General features: G+C 35.4%; 1 protein-coding gene across 16 annotated transcripts in view; it reads left to right on the top strand.

Moving 5' to 3' along the window:
• The window catches only part of ZNF148 (zinc finger protein 148), a 149,539-nt gene that overhangs the window by 74,803 nt on the left and 53,730 nt on the right, over positions 1-21,006 (top strand). For all 16 annotated transcript variants that reach the window (XM_063807060.1, XM_063807059.1, XM_016941824.4 and 13 more), the window contains one exon: positions 12,171-12,296. In XM_063807060.1, the coding sequence (XP_063663130.1) occupies positions 12,171-12,296 (126 nt within the window). The remainder of the gene's footprint in view (positions 1-12,170; positions 12,297-21,006) is intronic.

Genomic DNA, 21,006 nt, shown 5'->3' with positions numbered 1-21,006 from the left:
TTCTTTTAAAGTTTATTTGAGGGATTCAGTAGTAGTTTTGGTTTTTGCACTGGCTGTTGGGTCCTTACCTTTTGAAGTGGTTGCATTGTCTTTTATTGGGGATATATGTTTCAAGAGGTGCTTCAAAAAATACATTCAGGCCAGGCATGGTGGCTCTCACCTCTAATCTCAACACTTTGGGAGGCTGAGGTGGGCACATCATTTGAGGTCAGGAGTTCAAGTCCAGCCTGGCCAACATGGTGAAACCCTGTCTCTACTAAAAATACAAAAATTAGGCAGGCATGGTGGTGGGCGCCTGTAATCCCAGCTACTCAGGAGGCTGAGGCACGAGAATTGCTTGAACCTGGGAGGTGGAGGTTGCAGTGAGCCGAGATGGCACCACTGCCCTCCAGCTTGGGTGACAGAGTGGGACCCTGCCTCAGAAACAACAACAACAAAACAAACATTCAAATCCTTTTTACCTCAGTGTATTATTTGAATATCATTTTCACAAGTAGTTTAATTGAGCTTGTTTTAAGGAGAATAGATGGTAACTAACTTCAACTCTAGTTTTTTCACAAGATTTTACTCTCATACCACATGGCTCTTTAAAAAAGTGTATTATCTAACAGCAATCATTATTTGGGCAGAAAGCAGGGACTGAGTGCTATTCCTTTCCTGGTGAGAGTCGTGTTTATTGCTTATTATTAATGATTTCAACTCAACAGGCAAGTAGATGAATCAGATTATCTCTTCCAGTAGATTGTTTTAGGGAGTTGACCCAACATGGTCTATTTTTCAGTATCCTCACTTGTTCTTAAGGTTGTTTGACCCAGTTTATATCCTTTTTTTCCCCCTTAAGTGGACATGAATTGTTGGTAGAAGATTTCTTTATAGATGACTTTATTATTTTTATTTTTAAATTTTTTACAGAGATAGAAACTTGCTAGGTTGCCCAGTCTGGCCTTGAACTCCTGGCTTCAAGCCAGCCTTTTGCCTCAGCCTCTCAAAGTGTTGGGATTACAGGTGTAAGCCACCACAGCTGGTTTCCAGCTGACTTTAATAACATAACCAGTCTCCTAACACTCTTAATATAGTTCTGTCTGACCTTTGATGTCTAATTGCTTCATCTGGAATTGTGAGACAGTGGTACTGAAGGAGAGTTATGCTCTTAAACTAGTAGTACACCAACTGGAAATCATTTAGGACAGGGTATGTAGAGTCAGCCTAGCTACATCAGTTTCAGAGAGGTCTACTTTGGTGTTTTTATATTTGTATTTTATTATAAAAGGACTGCATAGTCATTGTAAATATTAAAACAAGGTAGAAGAAATAATAAAGTGAAAAGTAAAATTTCCTTCTTTCCGATGTCTGTCTACTACTCTAATTCCAAAGAAATAGCTACTAATATTGATACCTTTCTGGAAGTTTTACATTTATAAAGAAACATATTGTGTGCATGCATTTATGTCTAATACATTTTGGATATATAATACATACATTTGGCTGGGTGCAGTGGCTCACGCCTGTAATCCCAGCACTTTGGGAGGCCGAGGTGGACGGATCACGAGGTCAGGAGATTGAGACCATCCTGGCTAACATGGTGAAACCCTGTCTCTACTAAAAATACAAAAAAAAATTAGCTGGGCATGGTGGCACGCGCCTGTAGTCCCAGCTACTTGGGAGGCTGAGGCAGGAGAATGGCATGAACCTGGGAGGTGGGGCTTGCAGTGAGCTGAGATCGCGCCACTGCACTCCAGCATGGGCGACAGAGTGAGACTCTGTCTCAAAAACAAAAACAAAAACAAAAAAACCATATTTAATATAAATGTACAATATTTTGTTTTATTACATAAATTGGATAATGCTATTTGTATGCATTTGAAATTTACATTATTCATTTAATGACGCATCTTGTGGAGATTTCCATGTTATTGCATGTAAAACTGCCCTATTTTAATGAGTGATTAAAGGATATGCCATAATTTATTTAATCACACTCCTCTGTTGATTGACATTTGTTATTACTGGGTTTGTTTAAATGAAATAATTGGAAAGGAGCGTGTGTGTGTGTGTGTATGCACATTTATAACATTGCTCTAGGTATATGTCTTTTTATTGAAATGTAACATTTATACAGAAAAGCGCACAAATCATAAGAGTACATCTTGATTAAATTTCTCTGAAGTGAACATCTCGTGTAACTGCTATCAAGATCAAGATATAGAATCCCTTTTGGTCACAGCACTCCTCTAGTTCCTAAAGATTACTACCACCCCAACACTTTTGTCATAGTCTATTAGTTTTACCTGACTTTGAATTCGAAATAAGCAGAATCATAGGCACTATATACTAGGTATCTGGTTTCTTTATTTTCATTGTTTATGAGATATACCCATGTTATTGCATGTAATTTCTGTAGAATCATCAGTTGGGTGAATTTCATTTATTCTAGTCTAATAGTCATTTAGATTGTTTCTAGATGTTTGGTATTAAGTGCTGCTGTGAATATTCTTGGATGTCACTTGTGTGTGTATGTACTCATTTCTGTTGGTTATATACTTAGAATTGAATTTACTGGATATGCCTATGTTCAGCTTTAGTACATACTGACAGAAGTTTTTTAAATTGGTTTTGCCAATTTATAATAATTGTTCTATATCCTTGCTATTTGATCTTGTCAGTCCTTTTAAGTTTAGCTGTTTTGGTGGTATGATAGTGGAATTGCAATATGACTTAATGTTTCATTTCACTAGTAACTAATGAAATTGATTATCTTTTCATGTTTATTGACAATTTAAATATTATTTTTTAGTAAGGTAGATGTTCATCTTTTGCTTAATTTTCTAGTAGGTTGTTTCTTTCTCTTACAGATTTGTAGTAGTTCTTTATCCACTGGTTGGATGCATGTATTGCAGTGATCATTTCTGACTCTGGTGGGTCTTTTTACTTTTTTGGTAAACAGGAGTTAATAAGGTTCGATTTATTGTATAAGTCTTTTCCTTTTGGTATTTTTTGTGTCCTTCTTAAGAAATTTTTGCCTGTCCCAACATTGTGAAGATATTTTCCTTTTTTAACTTTTGGAGGCTTTATGGTTTTCCGTTCCCATTTAGATCAGTAATCCACTGGGAATTGATTTTTGCTGGTTATGTGAATTGTGGAGATTAAGATTTAGTTGATAGTTCTGGTTTCTTTCTCAAACTTACCCATAGAGATTTCCTTTCACTTTACTTTGCTGGGTTAGTGTTTCAGTTTTTAGAACAACTTAGTATATTAAGATAATAATATATTTTTTTAATTAATGGTAAGGATTTGTACTAGGACTAGATTTAATATCTTTTTAAGATTGAAAAATGTATAAATTTTAAAACTATAAAGAAGAGAATAAAAATTGTTATAATCTTACTACTTTAGGAAAACTGCTCTTGACATACCATTGCTAGCATTTTAATGTTTCTTTTTTTGTTTTTTTTTTCTACGTAGGTAGTTGTGTGTTTGCATAAAGTTTGCTGTGTCTATATTTGTGTTTGTATAAAATTGTGAAAATGTATTTATCTACATGCCTATTTATATTTATTACTTTACCTTAAACCGTGAGCATTTCATCTTGGTCATTAAAAGTCAGATTTCTAATATTTGTATAATGCCATATAGCTGTATTATAATTTATCTCCCAATTTCTTTATTATTGGGTATTAGACATTTGCACCCTTTTCTTACTGTTATAAATAATACTGTGGTGTTGTATATGTGCTTTTTTGTCATGAGAAAGTATTTCTTCAGTATAGGTCTCTTAAGGCTTTTATTGTATATTGGCCAAATTGTAGTCTACAAAAGATGACCCTCTAGTAGTGTATGAGAGTCCCAACTTAGTATCATTATAAATAATCTAAAGAAGGAAATATGAAGTATAATTTCTAGATTTGTATATTATATTTAGGAAGAACAGCAACAACTGGACTTTGTCCTGGGTGGAAGGTAGAAAAGAAAACTAAAAAATAGCATTGGCTGGGCATGGTGGCTCACGCCTGTAATCCCAGCACTTTGGGAGGCCGAGGCGGGTGGATCTCTTGAGGCCAGGAATTTGAGACCAGCTTGGCCAACACGGCCAACCCTGTCTCTACTAAAAATACAAAATAATTAGCTGGGCGTGGTGGTACATATCTGTAGTCCCAGATACTCGAAAGGCTGAGGCATGAGAATTGCTTGAACTTGGGAGGCGGAGGTTGCAGTGAGGCGAGATTGCACCACTGCACTCCAATCTGGGTGATAGAGCGAGACTCTGTCTTAAAAAAAAAAAAAAAGAATCTTTAGATAGGATACTGGGATGATATATTGAAAGGCAGGGAATTTAGAAGGAGGATCTAATGTGTAAGGAAAGATTTTTTTTTTAGGCATATTGAGTTTTAGATATCAAGATGTCTACGTAGAGATATTTTATAGAAATTGCTAATCCTTTGTGTATCCAAGCAATTACACACCTATTAATTGTATGATAATTAATAACTGTATATTCGTTTAGTGCTTTAAGGTGTTCAAGGTGCTTTTCATGTAATCTCTTTTGATTTTCTGATGTAAGATGCATATTATTACTACTGCCAATTAACAGATGAGTTTATTATGATACTAAGTAGCATCAAGAACTATTTCATACTGCTCTGTACTGTAGTTAGTACTTTACAGAGTTATCTTATTTAACTCTGTAAAAATCCTATGAGATTTTCCCCTCCAGGTTACAGGTGAGCAAAGTTCGGCATGATCCCAATTTTAGTTGTTCAACCTCACACACTGTTAGTATTACTCTTTGAAACTGGATTTTATTTCTTTGAATTCCCAAGCCTGTGCTTTTCTTGTTTTGCCATACTACTTCTGGAAGCCAAGTTCACCTAGCTAATAATTGGAAGAGATAGTATTGAAACCCAAGTCTTCTAATGTTTCATCTAAATATTCTTGGCATTTTGTCTTTTTTTTTTTTTTGAGATGGAGTCTCACTCTGTCGCCCAGGCTGGAGTGCAGTGGCACGATCCTGGCTCGCTGCAACCTCTGCCAGCTGGGTTCAAGCTATTTTCCTGCCTCAGCCTCCCAAGTAGCTGGGATTACAGGAGTCTGCCATTGTGCCCAGCTAATTTTTGTAGTTTTAGTAGAGACGGGGTTTCACCATCTTGGCCAGCTGGTCTTGAATTTCTGACCTCGTGATCCACCCACCTCGGCCTCCCAAAGTGCTGGGATTACAGGCATGAGCCTCTGTGCCTGGCATTTTATTTTCCTTTAGTAATAATCACTAGGTGTTCTAAAACCACTAGAAGTTTTTTTCTTATTTTGAAAGCAACCAAACTATAGTTCATATATGGAAAAATACAGTATGTTTCTATAAAAAGCATTTTTAAATAAGTTTGAATAATTTAGATTTATTGAAAAGCAGTCCTGGACTGAAAAGTATTTGATCTTAAGTCCTAGTTTTACAACTTAATAACTTGGGTAAGACACTTACCTCCCTGAAATTTTAGTTTGTTTATTGGTAACATGAGGATAAGAAACAATTCACAGATCACAATCATTAGGATCTTAGTCACTGGATTCAGAAGACTTTGGTTTAAATTTTGTCTTTCTGTCTTAATTACTGTGCTTTTAGGCAAGTAACTCAACCTTCCTGGGCCTTAGTTTTCTATTTTTTTAATGAAAATTCTTAATGTAGTGTTACTGTAGGATTTAATGCAATAGACTATACAGGCTAGAGACCATGTCTTCCCCATGTATTGTATTAATATCTTCAGCACTTAGGACAGTGCATGATAGTGAATGTCTGATAAATCTTAGTATATGCTGAGGAGGCAGAATCACAAACTCATAAAAATGCCATGTAAATGCTGAGTATTTTTGTAGTTAGAAAAATCAGAGTCTAGTTTAACTTTTCATTTTGAAATTATTTTATACTTAAAGTTGCAGAAATAGTAGAGTTTGCATAAACTTTTCACACAGCTTCCCCTAATGTTAAAACTTATGTAACCATATGGTACAGTTGTCAAGACCAAGAATTTAACATTGGTGAAATAGTATTAAACTACAGACCTTGTTTGAATTTTATGTTTCCCTCCAAATACCCTTTTTCTGTTTGAGGATTCAATTCAGGACCCACATTTCATTGAGTTATCCTGTTTTTTTAGCCACCTCCAATCTGTTTCAGTTGAACGCAGACTTTTCCTCATCTTTTATGACCTTTATACTTTGATGAGTGTTGGTCAGTTGTGTTGTAGACTGTTTCTTAATTTGAGCTTCTCTGGTGTTTTCTCATGGTTAGATTGATGCTCTACATTTTTGACTACCCACAGAAGTGATGTTGTGTCCCCCTCAGTGCATCATATCGGGGGCACATAATGTGGATAGGTCTTAAAACTGGTGATAGTAACCTTGATCCTTCTTTACTGTGATTATCTGCCAGGTTTCCCCACTGTAGAGTTACTGTTTTTTTCTTTATAATTGACAGATATCTTGGAGGAGATACTTTGAGACCGTTTAAATATCCTCTCTCTCAAAATTTTGCCTACTAACTTTAGCATCTATTGGTGGGCCTTGCCTGTAATGGTTATTACCATGATGTTTACCTAATTGTGATTTTGTCTTTTCCTCATTCCTTCTATATTGATGTTCCTTGTAGCTGTCCCATTTCCTCCATTTATTTATTGTTTTTACTGTTTCATTTTGTATCTGTGGATATGCATTTTATTCTGTGGGTTATAATCCAGTACTGTTGTTGCTTACGTTCTTGCTCAGATTCCATCTTTGGCCATTAGGAGCTCTTTCAGTCTGGGTCTTATGTCCTTTTGACATCCTCTGATCCTTTTTTGAACACTTTAGCTTCTGACATTATGATTTTCTAGAGTCATCTTATATTTTTCCCCGACCCAGCTCTGGGCTCAGCCACTTCTCAGAGAACTCTGGTTCTTTTTTGTTTGGATAATGGCATTTAGAAACTAAGTTCTGGATGCTAGGTGTGTTGGGTGTCGTTGCTTTTCAGTGACCTCAGCAAACAAGCTAGGAAAATACATGTATGTCTACTAACCCACACATGCACACAACATCTATAGTAATTTCTTTATATTGGTAGGGCCCGGGCATCTGTATTAAAAGAGATTGAGTGAAAGAGAGAAAGGGATTGTATAGTTAAGATGTATCTAGATTAGCAGCTCTCAAATGTTCTGGCCGTGGGGTCCCTTTATACTCTTAAAAAATACTGAGGACTCCTCAGAGCTTTTGCTTATGTTGGTTATATATATCAGTATTTACCATATTCAAAACTAAAGCTGAGAAATTTAAAGTTTTATGTATTAATTTGTCACAATAAAACTACTACATGTTAGCATGTAACATTTGTAAATAAAAAATAACTGTTTTCCAAAACAAAAAATTTAGTGAGAAGAGGGAAATTGTTTTACATTTTTTTGATATCTCTTTATTATCTGGCTTAATATAACTGGATATAATGCATATCTGTGGTGACATATATTAAGTCTGTGATGATATCACATTTTAATTAGCCTCTGTAAAATGCCACTGTATACTTTTAAGGGAAAGAGAGTTTTTAAAAGCAGGTACTATTGTGAAAGTAGTTTTGATGTCATGAATGACCTGAAAGGGCATAAGGAACCTTCAGGAGTCCCCATGCTATGCTGGCTGTTTCTTGCAAGTTCTAAAACATCTCTTAATTACCCTGACCTTTTTCTCATTTTCAGTCTTTCCTTTTTTATTCTCCCGACTTTAAACATAAAGAGTTAAGAACCACTGATGTAGATTTACTGAAACTGTTACAAAATACAGGCACATATTACTGGAAGGATGGATCCAGAAGAACTGCTATGAAGAAAAGGAGAGAACTTAAATTAGGTGATTTTATGGAACTTGGAAGACTAGAATTTCCAAGTAGGGTAGGGATGGTCAGCACTGTTTCAGGTAAGGTAACTTGATTTGATCAGTTCATCTAGTTAATCTTTAATTATATAAACTATAAGATGCTGATATAGTAACCAGAGTTTACATTTATAGTGAGAAATGTAATAGGGAAATAGATCAGAATGTTTGTTTCCAACTGTGGCTCTCTGAACCTTTTCGAAAATCAAAGGATAGCTGTGGACTTTCCCCTAACAAATGTAGCTCCTTTCAAAATTTTGCATGCAGTCATGGATCAGGCAAACGGGACAGATATAGTTCGTGATTCACACAGGCCTATCCATCAGTGTACTGCTTCACCTCCCTGTCCTGTTCTGTGACTTTGTGAGCTTGGAATTTGAAGTCTTCCTGTTGTCTGGTTACATCAAACTGTTCTTGCAGTTCTATCTTGGAAATATACATGCAAATTAAATTTAAATCTTAAATTTCTCCTTTTCTGGACTCCATGAATACCCCCAAATATTGCTGACATTCGTTAGACAGTACGTTTACAGTACAGTTAATTGTGTTATACCTTGCCTTTTACATTTAAACTAGTTATACTTTTAGTCACCTTGATTTAACTTGGGTGTTTCCTAGGCAATATTTTGGAACAGGTTCCTTCTAGTGATAGTTAAACACATCTTTTTTTATACGGCTGTGTATACTACTTTTACTCTCAGAACAACCATTTCTCTAAATTTGGGCACAGTTATTTTATCTCTGTATGCTGACTACAGATTATTCTTTTAAAATGTTTGGCCAAAAGAAGGAATATAGTAGCTGGAAAAATTTTGGTCCACAAGAACTTATAGGGGAAATTTCAGTGTGCTTTTAAGAAGAGAAGAAGTAGCTAGTAGTGTCAGGGAGACTATAAAATAGATAGTGAAGCAGCAGAGCTATGAAAATGGGTGGGAATGGAATCAGGAGTATAGGGGAAAACAGAAAGACCACCTTCCTTTTACTCTACTGGGTTGGAAGATGAGTGAGAACACCAAAATTTGAAATTGAAAATTGATAGGAACATGTGACTTCAGAAGTGGAGAGGAGTGAGGGTAAGGTCATATCCTTCTGCCAAGTACCTTAGGTCTTTTCTGTAAAGTGGATCATATAGAATTTTGAAAGCTGAGCTGGGGAGCTGATAATGAATACTATAGGCAACAGTCTGTTGCCAATTCCTCACTGAGGAAATGTTAAGGAAATAGTTTTATATTAATTTATTTGTAGAAGAATACATTGGGAGATGATAATGCTCTAAGTCAGTGAGGTTGGTATGGTTAATTGGAGGGAAGTGGATGTCACTGGGTATGGGTGCAGGATGTTGAGAATGAAGAGAAGAGTCTAAAATGATTCCAAGGAGTCAGTCATCTTGTTTGGAAGGTGGGGAGAGGGGGTAGACCAAAATTTGCAACTGTAGTGAAACATTTATTCATCACATTGTGTCTGGCAACATTATTTTAGGTACAATTTATATTTGTTACATCGCTTATTATCATTATTGAGACTAGGTGAAGTTAAGAAGAGTAGCAAATTTGCAAGAAAAAGTTAAAAGGGGGGATATATGTGCTAAACTTGCAGCTGTCATTGTCTGTTGTTTCATCCCCAAAGCCTGATGCAGTTATTTCACGTTGTCTTTATTTCTCCCTTTGAATTTCTACCCTTATTCTCTGTTCTGTTCAGTTAGAGTATGACACATGTGCTGTCTGTATTAGGTTTTTTTTTGGTAATGCATCAGAACCCTGCACGTACATTTTAAGACCTTTGAAAAGGAAATCTGATCTTTAGAATGTGCTTAGTATCTAGAATGGCACTTTGCACATATTACAATCTCAGTAAATGTTTTTGTTATAGTATTTTAGCCTGACAGAGCAGGCACTTAATAGCTGTTGAATGAGAAAATGAATGACAGCTATTATAAGAAATACCAACAAAGAGTATCTTACTTTAAAATATCAAAACAGTATACATGTACATGAAATAGTTAAATATAAAAGTAAGACTTTATTTTGGGGTGAGAAATAAGTCTTGATAAAGCAAGTCATTCTGGAGTTGAGTTAATGATTAGAATCAAAGGAAGAATATTTTCAGTATAGGGAGGACTCTTTAAAGTCAGGAAAATAAAGAGGGAAAGATTGAAAATGAGAAAAAGGGTAATTAAGAGATATTTTAGAACTTGCAAGAAAGAACCGGCATAGGGAGTGGCAAGAGGAGAGGAAGCATGACACTATAGGTCTCTACTTCTGTCTTAACCTGGGGAAGAAGTTAGATGAGTATAGAAGGGAGATATGAAAAGGAAATCATGTCTGACTGCTTCTGTAGTATCAAAGTGGGAAGCCCAGAGGGAGACTGACTCAGTGGATGAGCAGGGGCTTTAGAGTTTTAGGAGAAATGTCTGAGTTTAGTCAAATCTGAAGAAAGAAGGGCAGGTAGAGTGGTGGTGGATGGTGGTGGATGGTGGTGGTGGTGGCATATCTGGACTGGTAATAAGAACAGCATTGAAATTCAGGCCTGCAAATAAGCATGAGGGTACTAATGGGACTAGGTGAAAATCACAGTATTAATATAATCACTTTCCATATATGTGGAAATAACAGGTTCAGATATATGTGTTAATCTTTTTTACTGTTTGCATATAAAGGCTCTTGTTTGGTTTGTGAATGGCAGTTAACAGCAGAACTTATTTATGAATTTATCTTACACTCTTCTTGACACTTGCTAAAAAGAGTTCCTCTTTTTTATTGCCACATGCTACATTTCCATGGTTTATTTGGAATTTACACGCTGACAGAAATGTTTGTACTACTTTTTGGTACTCCTTCAAAGTAGGGCAGAGAAATTCCACAGCTGCTTACATAGTCTGTTATCTCTTCTTGTCTCATACCCATTCCCAGTTATTGTTTTTCAGTAAATACCACTTCAGAGGTGATAAGAGGTCTGTATTCCCAAGTCTTGTAGGTGGTGATTTTACCATCGTATTTTGTAGTCAAAATAATTGATACCAATGAAGCCAGAAGAGTGGTCACTGTACCCTTCTGTAACTTGGTAGAATTACTAGCTAAATAAATAATCATTTACATCATGTTTTTGTGCCAGGGTTCTTGATTTGTGATTCTCACATGGCCTGCATTTCAGGAATTCATGAGAACTTCCACTTTTTATTTTGTCAGTCTGAAATTCCTGGCTTAGGTTGCATTTTTCTTGTGAACCTCTTCTACATAGCTGTTTTCCACCTTTACACTGAATCTGTAAGATGTTCATCATCTTTTGCACCATGCTTTTTAGTGTGTTTCTTGAAAATGTAGCCATTAGCACGTTGTACTTACTGAATTATTCTCAAGGATCTTTACTGTATTTTATAGCCTGAGTTGAAAGTTTCCTAGTTTTAAGGTTCTTGTTTTACTTCAAGGATAGATTGAAAATGTAGCAGTGAGGAGGGGATGACTGAACACCATCAAATCTGATGAGAACTGACGACGGTACTGTTAGTGATCTTAGAACCTTGGTTTTTCTTTTCTTTCTTTAAGGACAAGTAACTCTGAGAATTAAGATCTGAAAATTGAAGAACATTGTTGAAATCTTAATGTTTCTTCTAGTATTTCTCTATTACGTAGTTAGCATCATGTCTTGTACAGTGTAGCAGCCTAAAATTATAATTGCTTCTATAAACACATATTTGGTGATGGTCTGTTGTAGAGCCCAGGAAAGTACTGGCTGAGATCTTGAGTCATATGACAAAACTGTTGAGCATGAAGATAATTAGATTTTCATTGTTAATTTGTCTTTCTTTTGACAAATTATCTTTTAGAATTTGTGTGGTTTACTTGATATTTTATAAATACAGAGCCCATCTAGAAGTCTAAATACCTCTTTCATTCCCTAGTATTGTGTTGAATTTTGGACCTTAACCTTTTTTGTGCGCTTTTAACTTCAGTATCAGTTTCCTTAAATGTGGGAATGAAATTGATGTTACGATTTCTTGACTTCTGCTTGGTCTTATGATCATCTTTTCCCAGGACGTCTTTGATCTTTTTTCTCAAGTAGATTAAAAAAAAATCTGTTTATCCCTCAATTTATGTACTCTCAATTCTTATTACCCACTGCCTATTAATGAATTCTATAGCACTGTATATAGTTAGCACACACACACATAGATCATCATTCTGGAAGCACCTGTATGTGGGTTTAGCAAAGGATTAAACATAAAATGGCCTTTTGTCACAATGAACTTTTTATTTATGTCTAAAATTGGCTTTTCTTTTTTTAAACAGATAAGCGTAAAGCAGGAAATTACTTTTACTGATGTATCTGAGCAACTGATGAGAGACAAAAAACAAATCAGAGAGCCAGTAGACTTACAGAAAAAGAAGAAGCGGAAACAACGTTCTCCCGCAAAAGTAAGACAATGTATTAAGGTGGTAATCACAACCTCTTAATTCCAACTGTTGGTTAATTCTATAGGCAAGAACCTGGCTGGACCCTAAGGCAGATGTAGAAGTCTTGTGTGGTTTAGTAGGAGGGGGTGCATGCCTGCATGGAGGTGGTGGGCCTTGCTTTCAATTTTTCTGCTTCTCTTTCACCATGTTCCTGACTTGTCTAAAAGTGAACTTTTCTTTTTCCATATCTCTATCGGATGGCATGCATTGCCCTTTCTTCTCATTTGTATTAGTTTTCCTTATCTTTATATTAAGGTTTCAGGAAAATGTAATACCAGTTATTCATCAGGAAAAGATATAGGATCCCTGTTAATAGGATGTAAACTTCATGAGGGCAGGGACTTCATTTTGTTCACAGCTGTATCCTAAGAGCCTGGAATAGGAGACATAATAGATCCTCAGTAAATATTTTATGGGTTAATGAATGGGTTAGTAAATAAACAAGTAACCCAGGCTGAGTGCAGTGGCATGATCATGGCTCACTGCAGCCTCAGTCTCCCAGTCTCAAGGGATCCTCCTGCCTCAGCCTCCTGAGTAGCTGGGACCACAGGCATGTGCCAACATGCCTGGCTAATTTTTGAATTTCTTACAGAAATGGGGTCTTGCTATGTTGGCCAGGCTAGTCTCAAACTCCTGGTCTCAAGCCATCCTCCCACTTCAGCCTCCCAAAGTATTAGGATTACAGGCGTGAGCCACCACTCCTGGCCTGTTTTTTTCTCTTTAGTATAGTGATAGCTGAATGTATACAGCATTTTTGGTATTCCTAGAAATTCTCTGAACTCTCTGCAGCATATTTGCATTTTTATAGTTAACTCTTATTTTTTTTCTTCCCTCATATGGTGAGAAAGTCCTTTTTAAAAAGATCATACTGTAATATGATTTTTTGATGGCTTTTTAAAAATCTGTGATTTGAAATCATAATCATCATTATTATTTATATTTTTGTATACTTTTGGACTTATTAGTGTGTTGGAGCCAGCTTGAGCTGGCTTGCAAGATTTCATTTGCAAATTAGTTGCCAAAACCATTGGTAGCTTATAATTAGCTATGGTGGGAATATTTACACCCTGGAAATCAGCAAATGTTTCTATACCCCCGATTCCTTAGTTGGTGGTTAAATATTTGCCAGCATACCACTATTTTGGGGACATATAAATATGCCTACAATAGCAAATTTTGAAAAACATAGAGACTAAAATAACCCATAGTTACATTTCCTAGAGATAACTACTTGGATTTTCTGCCATATTCCCTTTCTTTTTTCAAATTTGTGCAGATAGATATGGAGGTATAATATAGAATAAATTAGCTGATTTTTAACACTTGAAATGTAAGCAACTTTTGTGCTTAAAGTTTTTAATGTTTTTTGTAATCATTTATTAGCTACATAATCTATTTCTTAATAGATCATGTTATATTTAATGGTTGTTTTATTGGACATTATTATGTTGTTTGAAAGTTGTAGTCCTTTTGTTTCTGTTTTAAATCATGCTGCACTTAAAATGTTTGAGTATGTATCTTTGTGCACTATTGATCAAAGGGTGTGAACTTTTGGTAAGATTTCTTGATAATGTTACTCTTTTCAGAAATGTTATACCAGTTACATTTCTACCTGCAGTGGACCTGAGGTGTATCTGTCTGCATTCTCACTGGTCTTGAGTGTCTGACTTTGCTTAAGATGGGAGCCTCATTATAGTTTAAATTTGAATTTCTTTAGTTTCTGGTCACACTAAACTTCTAAAATTTTTGTTGGCATTTTATATTTCATGTTTTGTGAAATTCTCCCTTCTTCTTTTCTTCCCTCTCCCTCCACTTCTTTTTTTGGGGCTTTAATGTTTTTCTCAGTAATTTATATCATTTTTGGGGGTTCTTTACATTAATGAACAAATCAAGTTCTTCAGATATAGAATAATACTAGGTTTTATGTAAAAAATTATTTCTAAAATCGTTTGTGATAGTGATTGCTTGTTACTTTGGATTCATTGCTGATCTATGGGGTATCTATTTCAAGTGTACTCTCTTCTTGAAATTCTGACTAAAACCCAGATTATCTTCTTATTGGGTGTTGGACTCTGTATTTGGTGATATGTTCTAGGTATTTGTAAATATAGATTAGGTATTTACAGGCTTTAAGCTATTTTGCTTGTCTAATTTGCGATAAACTCATTATAATGTATCATTTTAGAATATTTCTAAAGGTATTATTTAAGTATTTATATACCTCTGTAGTGGCCAGATGACAGAGTTGTCCTATTCTAAGTATAGTGCGTATAAGAGAATGTTTTAGGGTAGCCCTTTAGAGAATTCTTAGGAAGATGAAGTGACTAGAAACAATATACAGCAGACAGAGGTGTAAGAATAACAAACAGGCCAGGTACAGTGGCTCACACTTGTAATCCTAGCACTTTGGGAGGCTGAGACGGAAGAATTGCTTGACCCCAGGAGTTCAAGACCATCCTGGGCAACATTGTGGAACCCTGTCTCTGGTTTTGTTTTGTTTTGTTTTTTTAAATAAAGAACAAACAATTATTTTTCAATTGTCCTGGCATGTTACATGTAATGGGACAGGGAATGGTTTTGGACTGTTTTTTAACCACTGGTCTGCCATCTCCAGGTGAATGGGTTTTTTGTGTCTGGAGTCTTAGAACTTTAAGATATAACCAGTGAGTAATTTTACATTTTCTCAGGAGTGTATATAAAAATTTATACTTCAGAACTTCTGTTAAAATAATTCATTCTGCTCTTTGGTATGAAGAGAAAGAGAAACTTACCCATGTTTGTAAATCAGTAAGTGTTACTTGTTTTAAATTCCTTAAAAACAATTTTAAGTTCCTCAAAGAATTATGATTTATTATGCCTAGAGGACTCCACTCTCCCCCAGCATCTTTTCAAAATCTTAAAATCTTGCCATTGTGAATATTTTGAGTTTGTGTCACCATTGTGTAGTATTAGATTGGGGATCTGCACAAGAAGTATAACTAATGTGATAGAGTTTTAGTAAAAACATCAGAGCTTATAAACATCCATGTAACTATGGCTGCCTTAAAGTCCTGTGTTGTTATGCCATCTTTAGCTGCCATGGATTTTAAGCAATAATTGCCTTCTGAACTTTTCTCATATGGCAAAGCTGAGTCTTTTTTTTTTTTTTTTTGGAAAACTTAAATGCAATGGGAAAGCCTGATCATCTTAAGGTAGGTTTTGACACTTGAAATTTGCCTAAATACACTTGGCAGCATGCCTGATGAAGAGGGTAACTGAGCTAGGGAACATCATCTAGGTCAAGCTATTTGCATCTGTTGTGGAATTAGCTGTTTTAAGAAAGTAAGTTTTCTACATAATAGAAGCTTACACCTTTTAAATATCAAATTTCATTTTATTTTCACCATTTTTTTGGGGAAATCTTTAAGGTGTTGTTTTCCTTTTAAATATAGTGTATTTGAACATAATTCAGCTTTTAATGTCTTGAAGCTGACATAAACATTTTTTTAAATTGCGTATTGCAGTTGAAGCCCTCTAGGAGAACAGAGATTTTAGGGCTCTCCCCCATCCACCTGACCCTGCAAATCCTCACTGCTAGACTTTAAGTGTTATACTGCTTATAATCACTTCACTTCTCATTCCTTGGTGACGTGCTATTCATTTTTACATTGCTGTATATCTGGGTGGCCACTTAACATCACTTTCCTTTGCCCCTTTGAGTCTGTTTTTGGTGACTGTTATACTCTTAAGCTTGAAAACTTCAAATCTTGACACTAGAAGTTTCTGAATAAATGAGGTATTACTACTGGACTTTGGTATTCACTTGTTACATGAATTAGAAGGTAACAGTTTCCATCTCAGAAGGGTTTTAGGAGGATTGTTGGGTTAACATTAATGAAATCTAAGAATTTTTTTCAGTAAAATATAACAATATTATCTAAATCCCATGTTGTATATATTATATAGGTCTTTTCCAACTCCTTAGTAACTGAATGAGAGAGAGGATATTTTTAATTCCTTCTCTTTATTCTGAAATGTATCTCTCTTTTCATTTATTCAACAAATAATTTGAGTGCCTGTTATGTGCCAGGATCTCTCATCAGGTACTGAAAAAAGGAACTGGGTTGTTTGTTGTAACACTTTAGGTGATCTGAATAAAAATTCATTATTCAAAGTTATGCTGAACTGAGGAAGAGCACTTTTCACACATCAGATAGATTATATAGAGAATCCTTTCCCAGCAATTTATTATATATTGTTGGTTCCCAGAAAAGATTTTAGACTTTGGTATCAGAAAGATTGAATTACGTAAAATAAGGAAAATTTAATGAAAAGAAACAGAGAAGTAGATATACCAGACATTTGTCATGCTTTCTTCTACATGTTACCTTGATTTAGGAAGAAGTAGCTTTAAAGATGAACTGATTATAAGACTGAGGATGCAAACAGGAAGTATGGAATAGTAAGAAAATGAAGGAAGAAGATTGGCAAAATAATAGAGTTTTATTTATCTAATTTTCCCAGGAAATTGTGTGTCTTGGATAAATTGTTTTTCCATAGAACTGAACCCTAACTTTGAAAAAAAATCTGATGTAAATCTTTCTTTAGAAAATATCACCTACTTCTTTGCCTAATATTCAGGAAACAGGGAAGAAACAGCCTTTTTCTAAAACCCAGGGTCATTTTGCTGAACATAGTTGTTGTGCCATGCTTATGATACAGTGAATTTCTTGTTCTGGTGCTGTCAAAAGCTTACCATTTAAAAAGGAAATTTGGTTATGAGAAAAATCTAGTACTGAGAAACAATAAAAAATCTTGATGAATGAAAGAAAGTGACAATGTTAGAGTAGGTTATTAACGATGACCAGGACAGTCAAGTTGTCATGATGGGTATTACTCAGGGTGACTTTGTTATTTGTATATCTTTGGACTTGCACTATTTTCCATTTCTCATTGGATTTGGAGAGTAAAGAGAATTGTCACAGCTGTCATTCTCCATCCCCAGTTGCAGTAGAACGTCTCATAATAGGTGAGAAATGTAAACTCTCTTATCTAAGTTGTCTTTTGAGTTTTGGTGGCTTCAAAGTTGATTTTGATTGATTCAGGAATATATGATAAAAACCTATAGTGTTTAGTTTAAAATATGCTTTAATAATTTTAGTAGTACACATTTGAATGTGAAAAATCATGTCTGCCTTTTAAGAAAACAGAACTTTTTCTCAGTGAGGGGTGTCAGGTTTCATTTATTCAGTGGCAGTGATCCTTATGGAGTGAAAAATCTCTGAATTTGAATAGGCAGACCTTAGGGCTTTGCCTGATGAAAATGGGTATATTATTTAAGATAACCTTTACCATATGTGTATATTTAGGTAGCTGGCTGGTAATAGATTTGTCTTAAAACAGAAAATATGTCATAATGGATATGAGATTAAGAAAGCAGATTAACTGAGAAATTCCATTTGATACTCAATTTTTTTCTATAAAGTCTTGTTTTAAATTTACTAAACAGATAAGAAAAAAAAATGTAGTGTGTTGAGAATTAGAGTATTACTAATTTCTCCACTTGCTAAAACCTGATTGCTTGGTCTATGTAATATACCATATTTCTCCTGAAGTAGCAATGACAAGGGGCAAGATAAAGCATCTGAAGATGTCTAGCAGGCATCTTAGAATTTAAAATTTTAAACATAAAATTCTTCAGTTGTAATGGTGTCCATATGTTGGGGAAAAAAGAAAAGCAAAGATGTTTTATGGAACCAGTTGCAGATAAGACTGCTAATCTCTAAGGCAAACACACTCAGCTGGTAGATCACATTCTACTAAAAGATCTTGAAAAGGTGTGAGCAAGAAAAGAAGGCAAGTCTATACCGGGGAAGAAAATTTTGCCTGCGTTAGTGTGCTATTTGTGTTCTGCTAAGGGATTTTATTCTTTGCCTACCCGCTTCTCTCACTACTCAGTTATCTGAAGACTAAAAAATTGAAAAGTAAAGTATTGCTTTTAGCAACAAATTTAAAAAACAATAAAGTGGTAAGCTAGGAGGAGTAATTGTTATGGACAGCAGGCAGCCAGGTCCTTTGACAGGTATAGAGTCTCCACTATGCTCCAGATACCATTTTGAACACTGAGATTATAAGGGTGAATAAAAATCAGTTGGATATATTTAAAACAGGTTACAAATTGGAAGGGCCATTGATGCTCATCTGAGTCAAGATGAGTTTATGTCCTTTATTACTCTGGCCTAAAGAAAGTAAGGAAAATATAAAATGTCCAAGAATTTGGTGTTTCTGTCTTTGAACTTTAAAAAAGCTAGATTTTCCTGTGTGTTTATCCACAAGGCAGTGGTAGCTGTTTCATCCATAAAATTCACCTTGAATTAAGGCTTAAATCTACAATGAAAGGCAGCAGTACCTCCAGTGCCAGAAAACAATGACCTAGAACTCCTTAACTCTTCATAAAAGGGCTTTGTACAGTCAAGGATTACATCCGTTTCACATTAAGCAACTTGGGCCAGATTTGTTCTTTACAAAGCCTTTCCTTGCAGTTGCTATGCCACAGAAAGCTATTGAAGTGCCATGGTTTTTGGCAGTTGGATTTTCTTATTTGTTATCAACATACATGAAAAAAAAAATACCTGGTGCTGTCTTGTTTTTAGTTCCATTTTATATAAGTATTTAACATCTTTTTGTTTGTTTTATGTATAAAATATTTTGAGTCATATTTTAAAAGATTTTGTGTGTTTTCCTTTTGCACAGTGTTAACTTGCTTATTATTATGTGACTTGGAGGGGTTGAAAAAATTCAAAACTGACTGGCCCAGAGATGAAGCTTTCCACTTTCTTTGACTCTCCTCAGGAAGCTGTGACACCCACTTCCATTCTCCTGCCAAATGTTTCCCTTCCATGACTTTGGTGCATAGACTTTGAAGCATTGTTGACCACATTGGCTGTTTGCCCAGAATCCAAATGCCCTGTATAATTTGCATAATAATTACCACTGATCTGCATATAGTATAGGCTGAACTGTCTTCTTGAATTTAAAGTAAAAATGTTTTAAGGATTAAAGCCTTTTTCCCTTACGTACTGCCCTTTTCCCCTTACGTACTGCCCTTTTCTAGGTTTGAGAAGGGGTCATAGCTGTGTGTTTGCAGGCCCTAATCAGTTTCCACAGTTCTTTATATTTATTTCCCAGATTTCTCTACCTTTGTTGGACAGTTTCTTAGCCCCATTCTGTATGCCCACACCTACAGCATTGTTTCCCTCTCACTGGCCATACCCCTCCTGATCAGATCTTCTAGTTTTCTTTGCTGTTTCAGCATAATATTGTGCCTTTTTTTTTTTTTTGTGCTTTCGTCAATAATGAAAAAGGAATCATTATTTTCACTCTTCCACATGTCTGATGAAAGGCAATTTTTTTTTTTTTTTTTGAGATGGGTATTACTGTATTGCCCAGGCTGGAGTGCAGTGGCATGATGATGGCTCATTGCAGCCTTGACCTCCTGGCCCAAGTGATCCTCCCATCCTCAGCCTCCCAAGTAGCTGAGAGTACAGGTGTGTGGCACCACACCTGGCTAATTTTTGTATTTTAGTGGAGATGGGGTTTCCTCATTTTGCCCAGGCTGGTCTCGAACTCCTGAACTGAAGTGAGCCACCCACCTCAGCCACCCAAAGTGCTGGGATTACAGGCTTGAGCCACCATGCCTGGCCAAAAGGCAGCTTAATGTTGCACATTGAACAAGTTGTTGATAAATTGGAATACATGCAGCCTAAGGTGAGTTTCTGTGTGGTACCATCCAAACCAGGCTCGCAATACTCTTAATCTCAATAAGCCCAGAAAGACAAGGTTGCTTTGTCTCTTGTCTTCCTTCTTTTTACCCACTTCTATTTTTAAAAAAACTGAATTTATAAGTGCTGAATAATTTTCTTATTCAGTACTTATGCCCCAGATGGACCCCATACCCACTTCTAATTTATTTATTTGACAAATATTCTTAGGAATATGTTTAATAATAATTTAGTAGTTCTAGAATAACCATAGTGATCCTAGACTGAAACAGACCATAAATTCTACCATATTGTAACTTGAAAACTTAGTGTTCTCTTTTTTTTTAGTAATAGGTAACCACTTACATGGTTCAAAAAAATGTGTTAAGTGGACAGTGTAAAACTTCCCTCCCATTTTATTTCTTGTCTGCCCAGTTCCCCAGCCATCACAATCAAGGTTATATACTTATGTATATATATCCTTCTCAAGTAGTTTTTATGCCTATGCAAATATATATTCCTATATGTACCTTTTATATACAAAAGTTAGCAAAACTATACACTGGGTTCTAAACTTTGCCTTTTTTTTTTTTAACTTAACAAATCCTGACACGCTTTTCATATAAGTATATAGAGAGCTTTGTCATTTTATTTCACAACCACATAATATTAAATTGTATTCATTTTCCATGATTTATTTAATTAGCCCCATACTGATTGATATTAGATCATGTCTAAAGGCTTTTTTCCTGCATATATGAGAATTTGAAATTGAAAATATACCTGTGTTCACCCTAACTGAAGACTTAGGAACTCCATCACGCATAAGCATTACAGAGGAGAAGGCCGTGATGAGATCTTACTTAACCAGCTTCCAAGGTTTTATTAGTGATTTTTGCTCATTCTGAGTCACATTGTACTTTCCTACAGTT

The sequence above is a fragment of the Pan troglodytes genome, chromosome 2 (assembly GCF_028858775.2).
Source record: "Pan troglodytes isolate AG18354 chromosome 2, NHGRI_mPanTro3-v2.0_pri, whole genome shotgun sequence".
Classification (NCBI taxonomy): domain Eukaryota; kingdom Metazoa; phylum Chordata; class Mammalia; order Primates; family Hominidae; genus Pan; species Pan troglodytes.
Note: the sequence above shows the minus strand (reverse complement) of the source record. Positions and strands in the feature narration are given on the sequence as shown.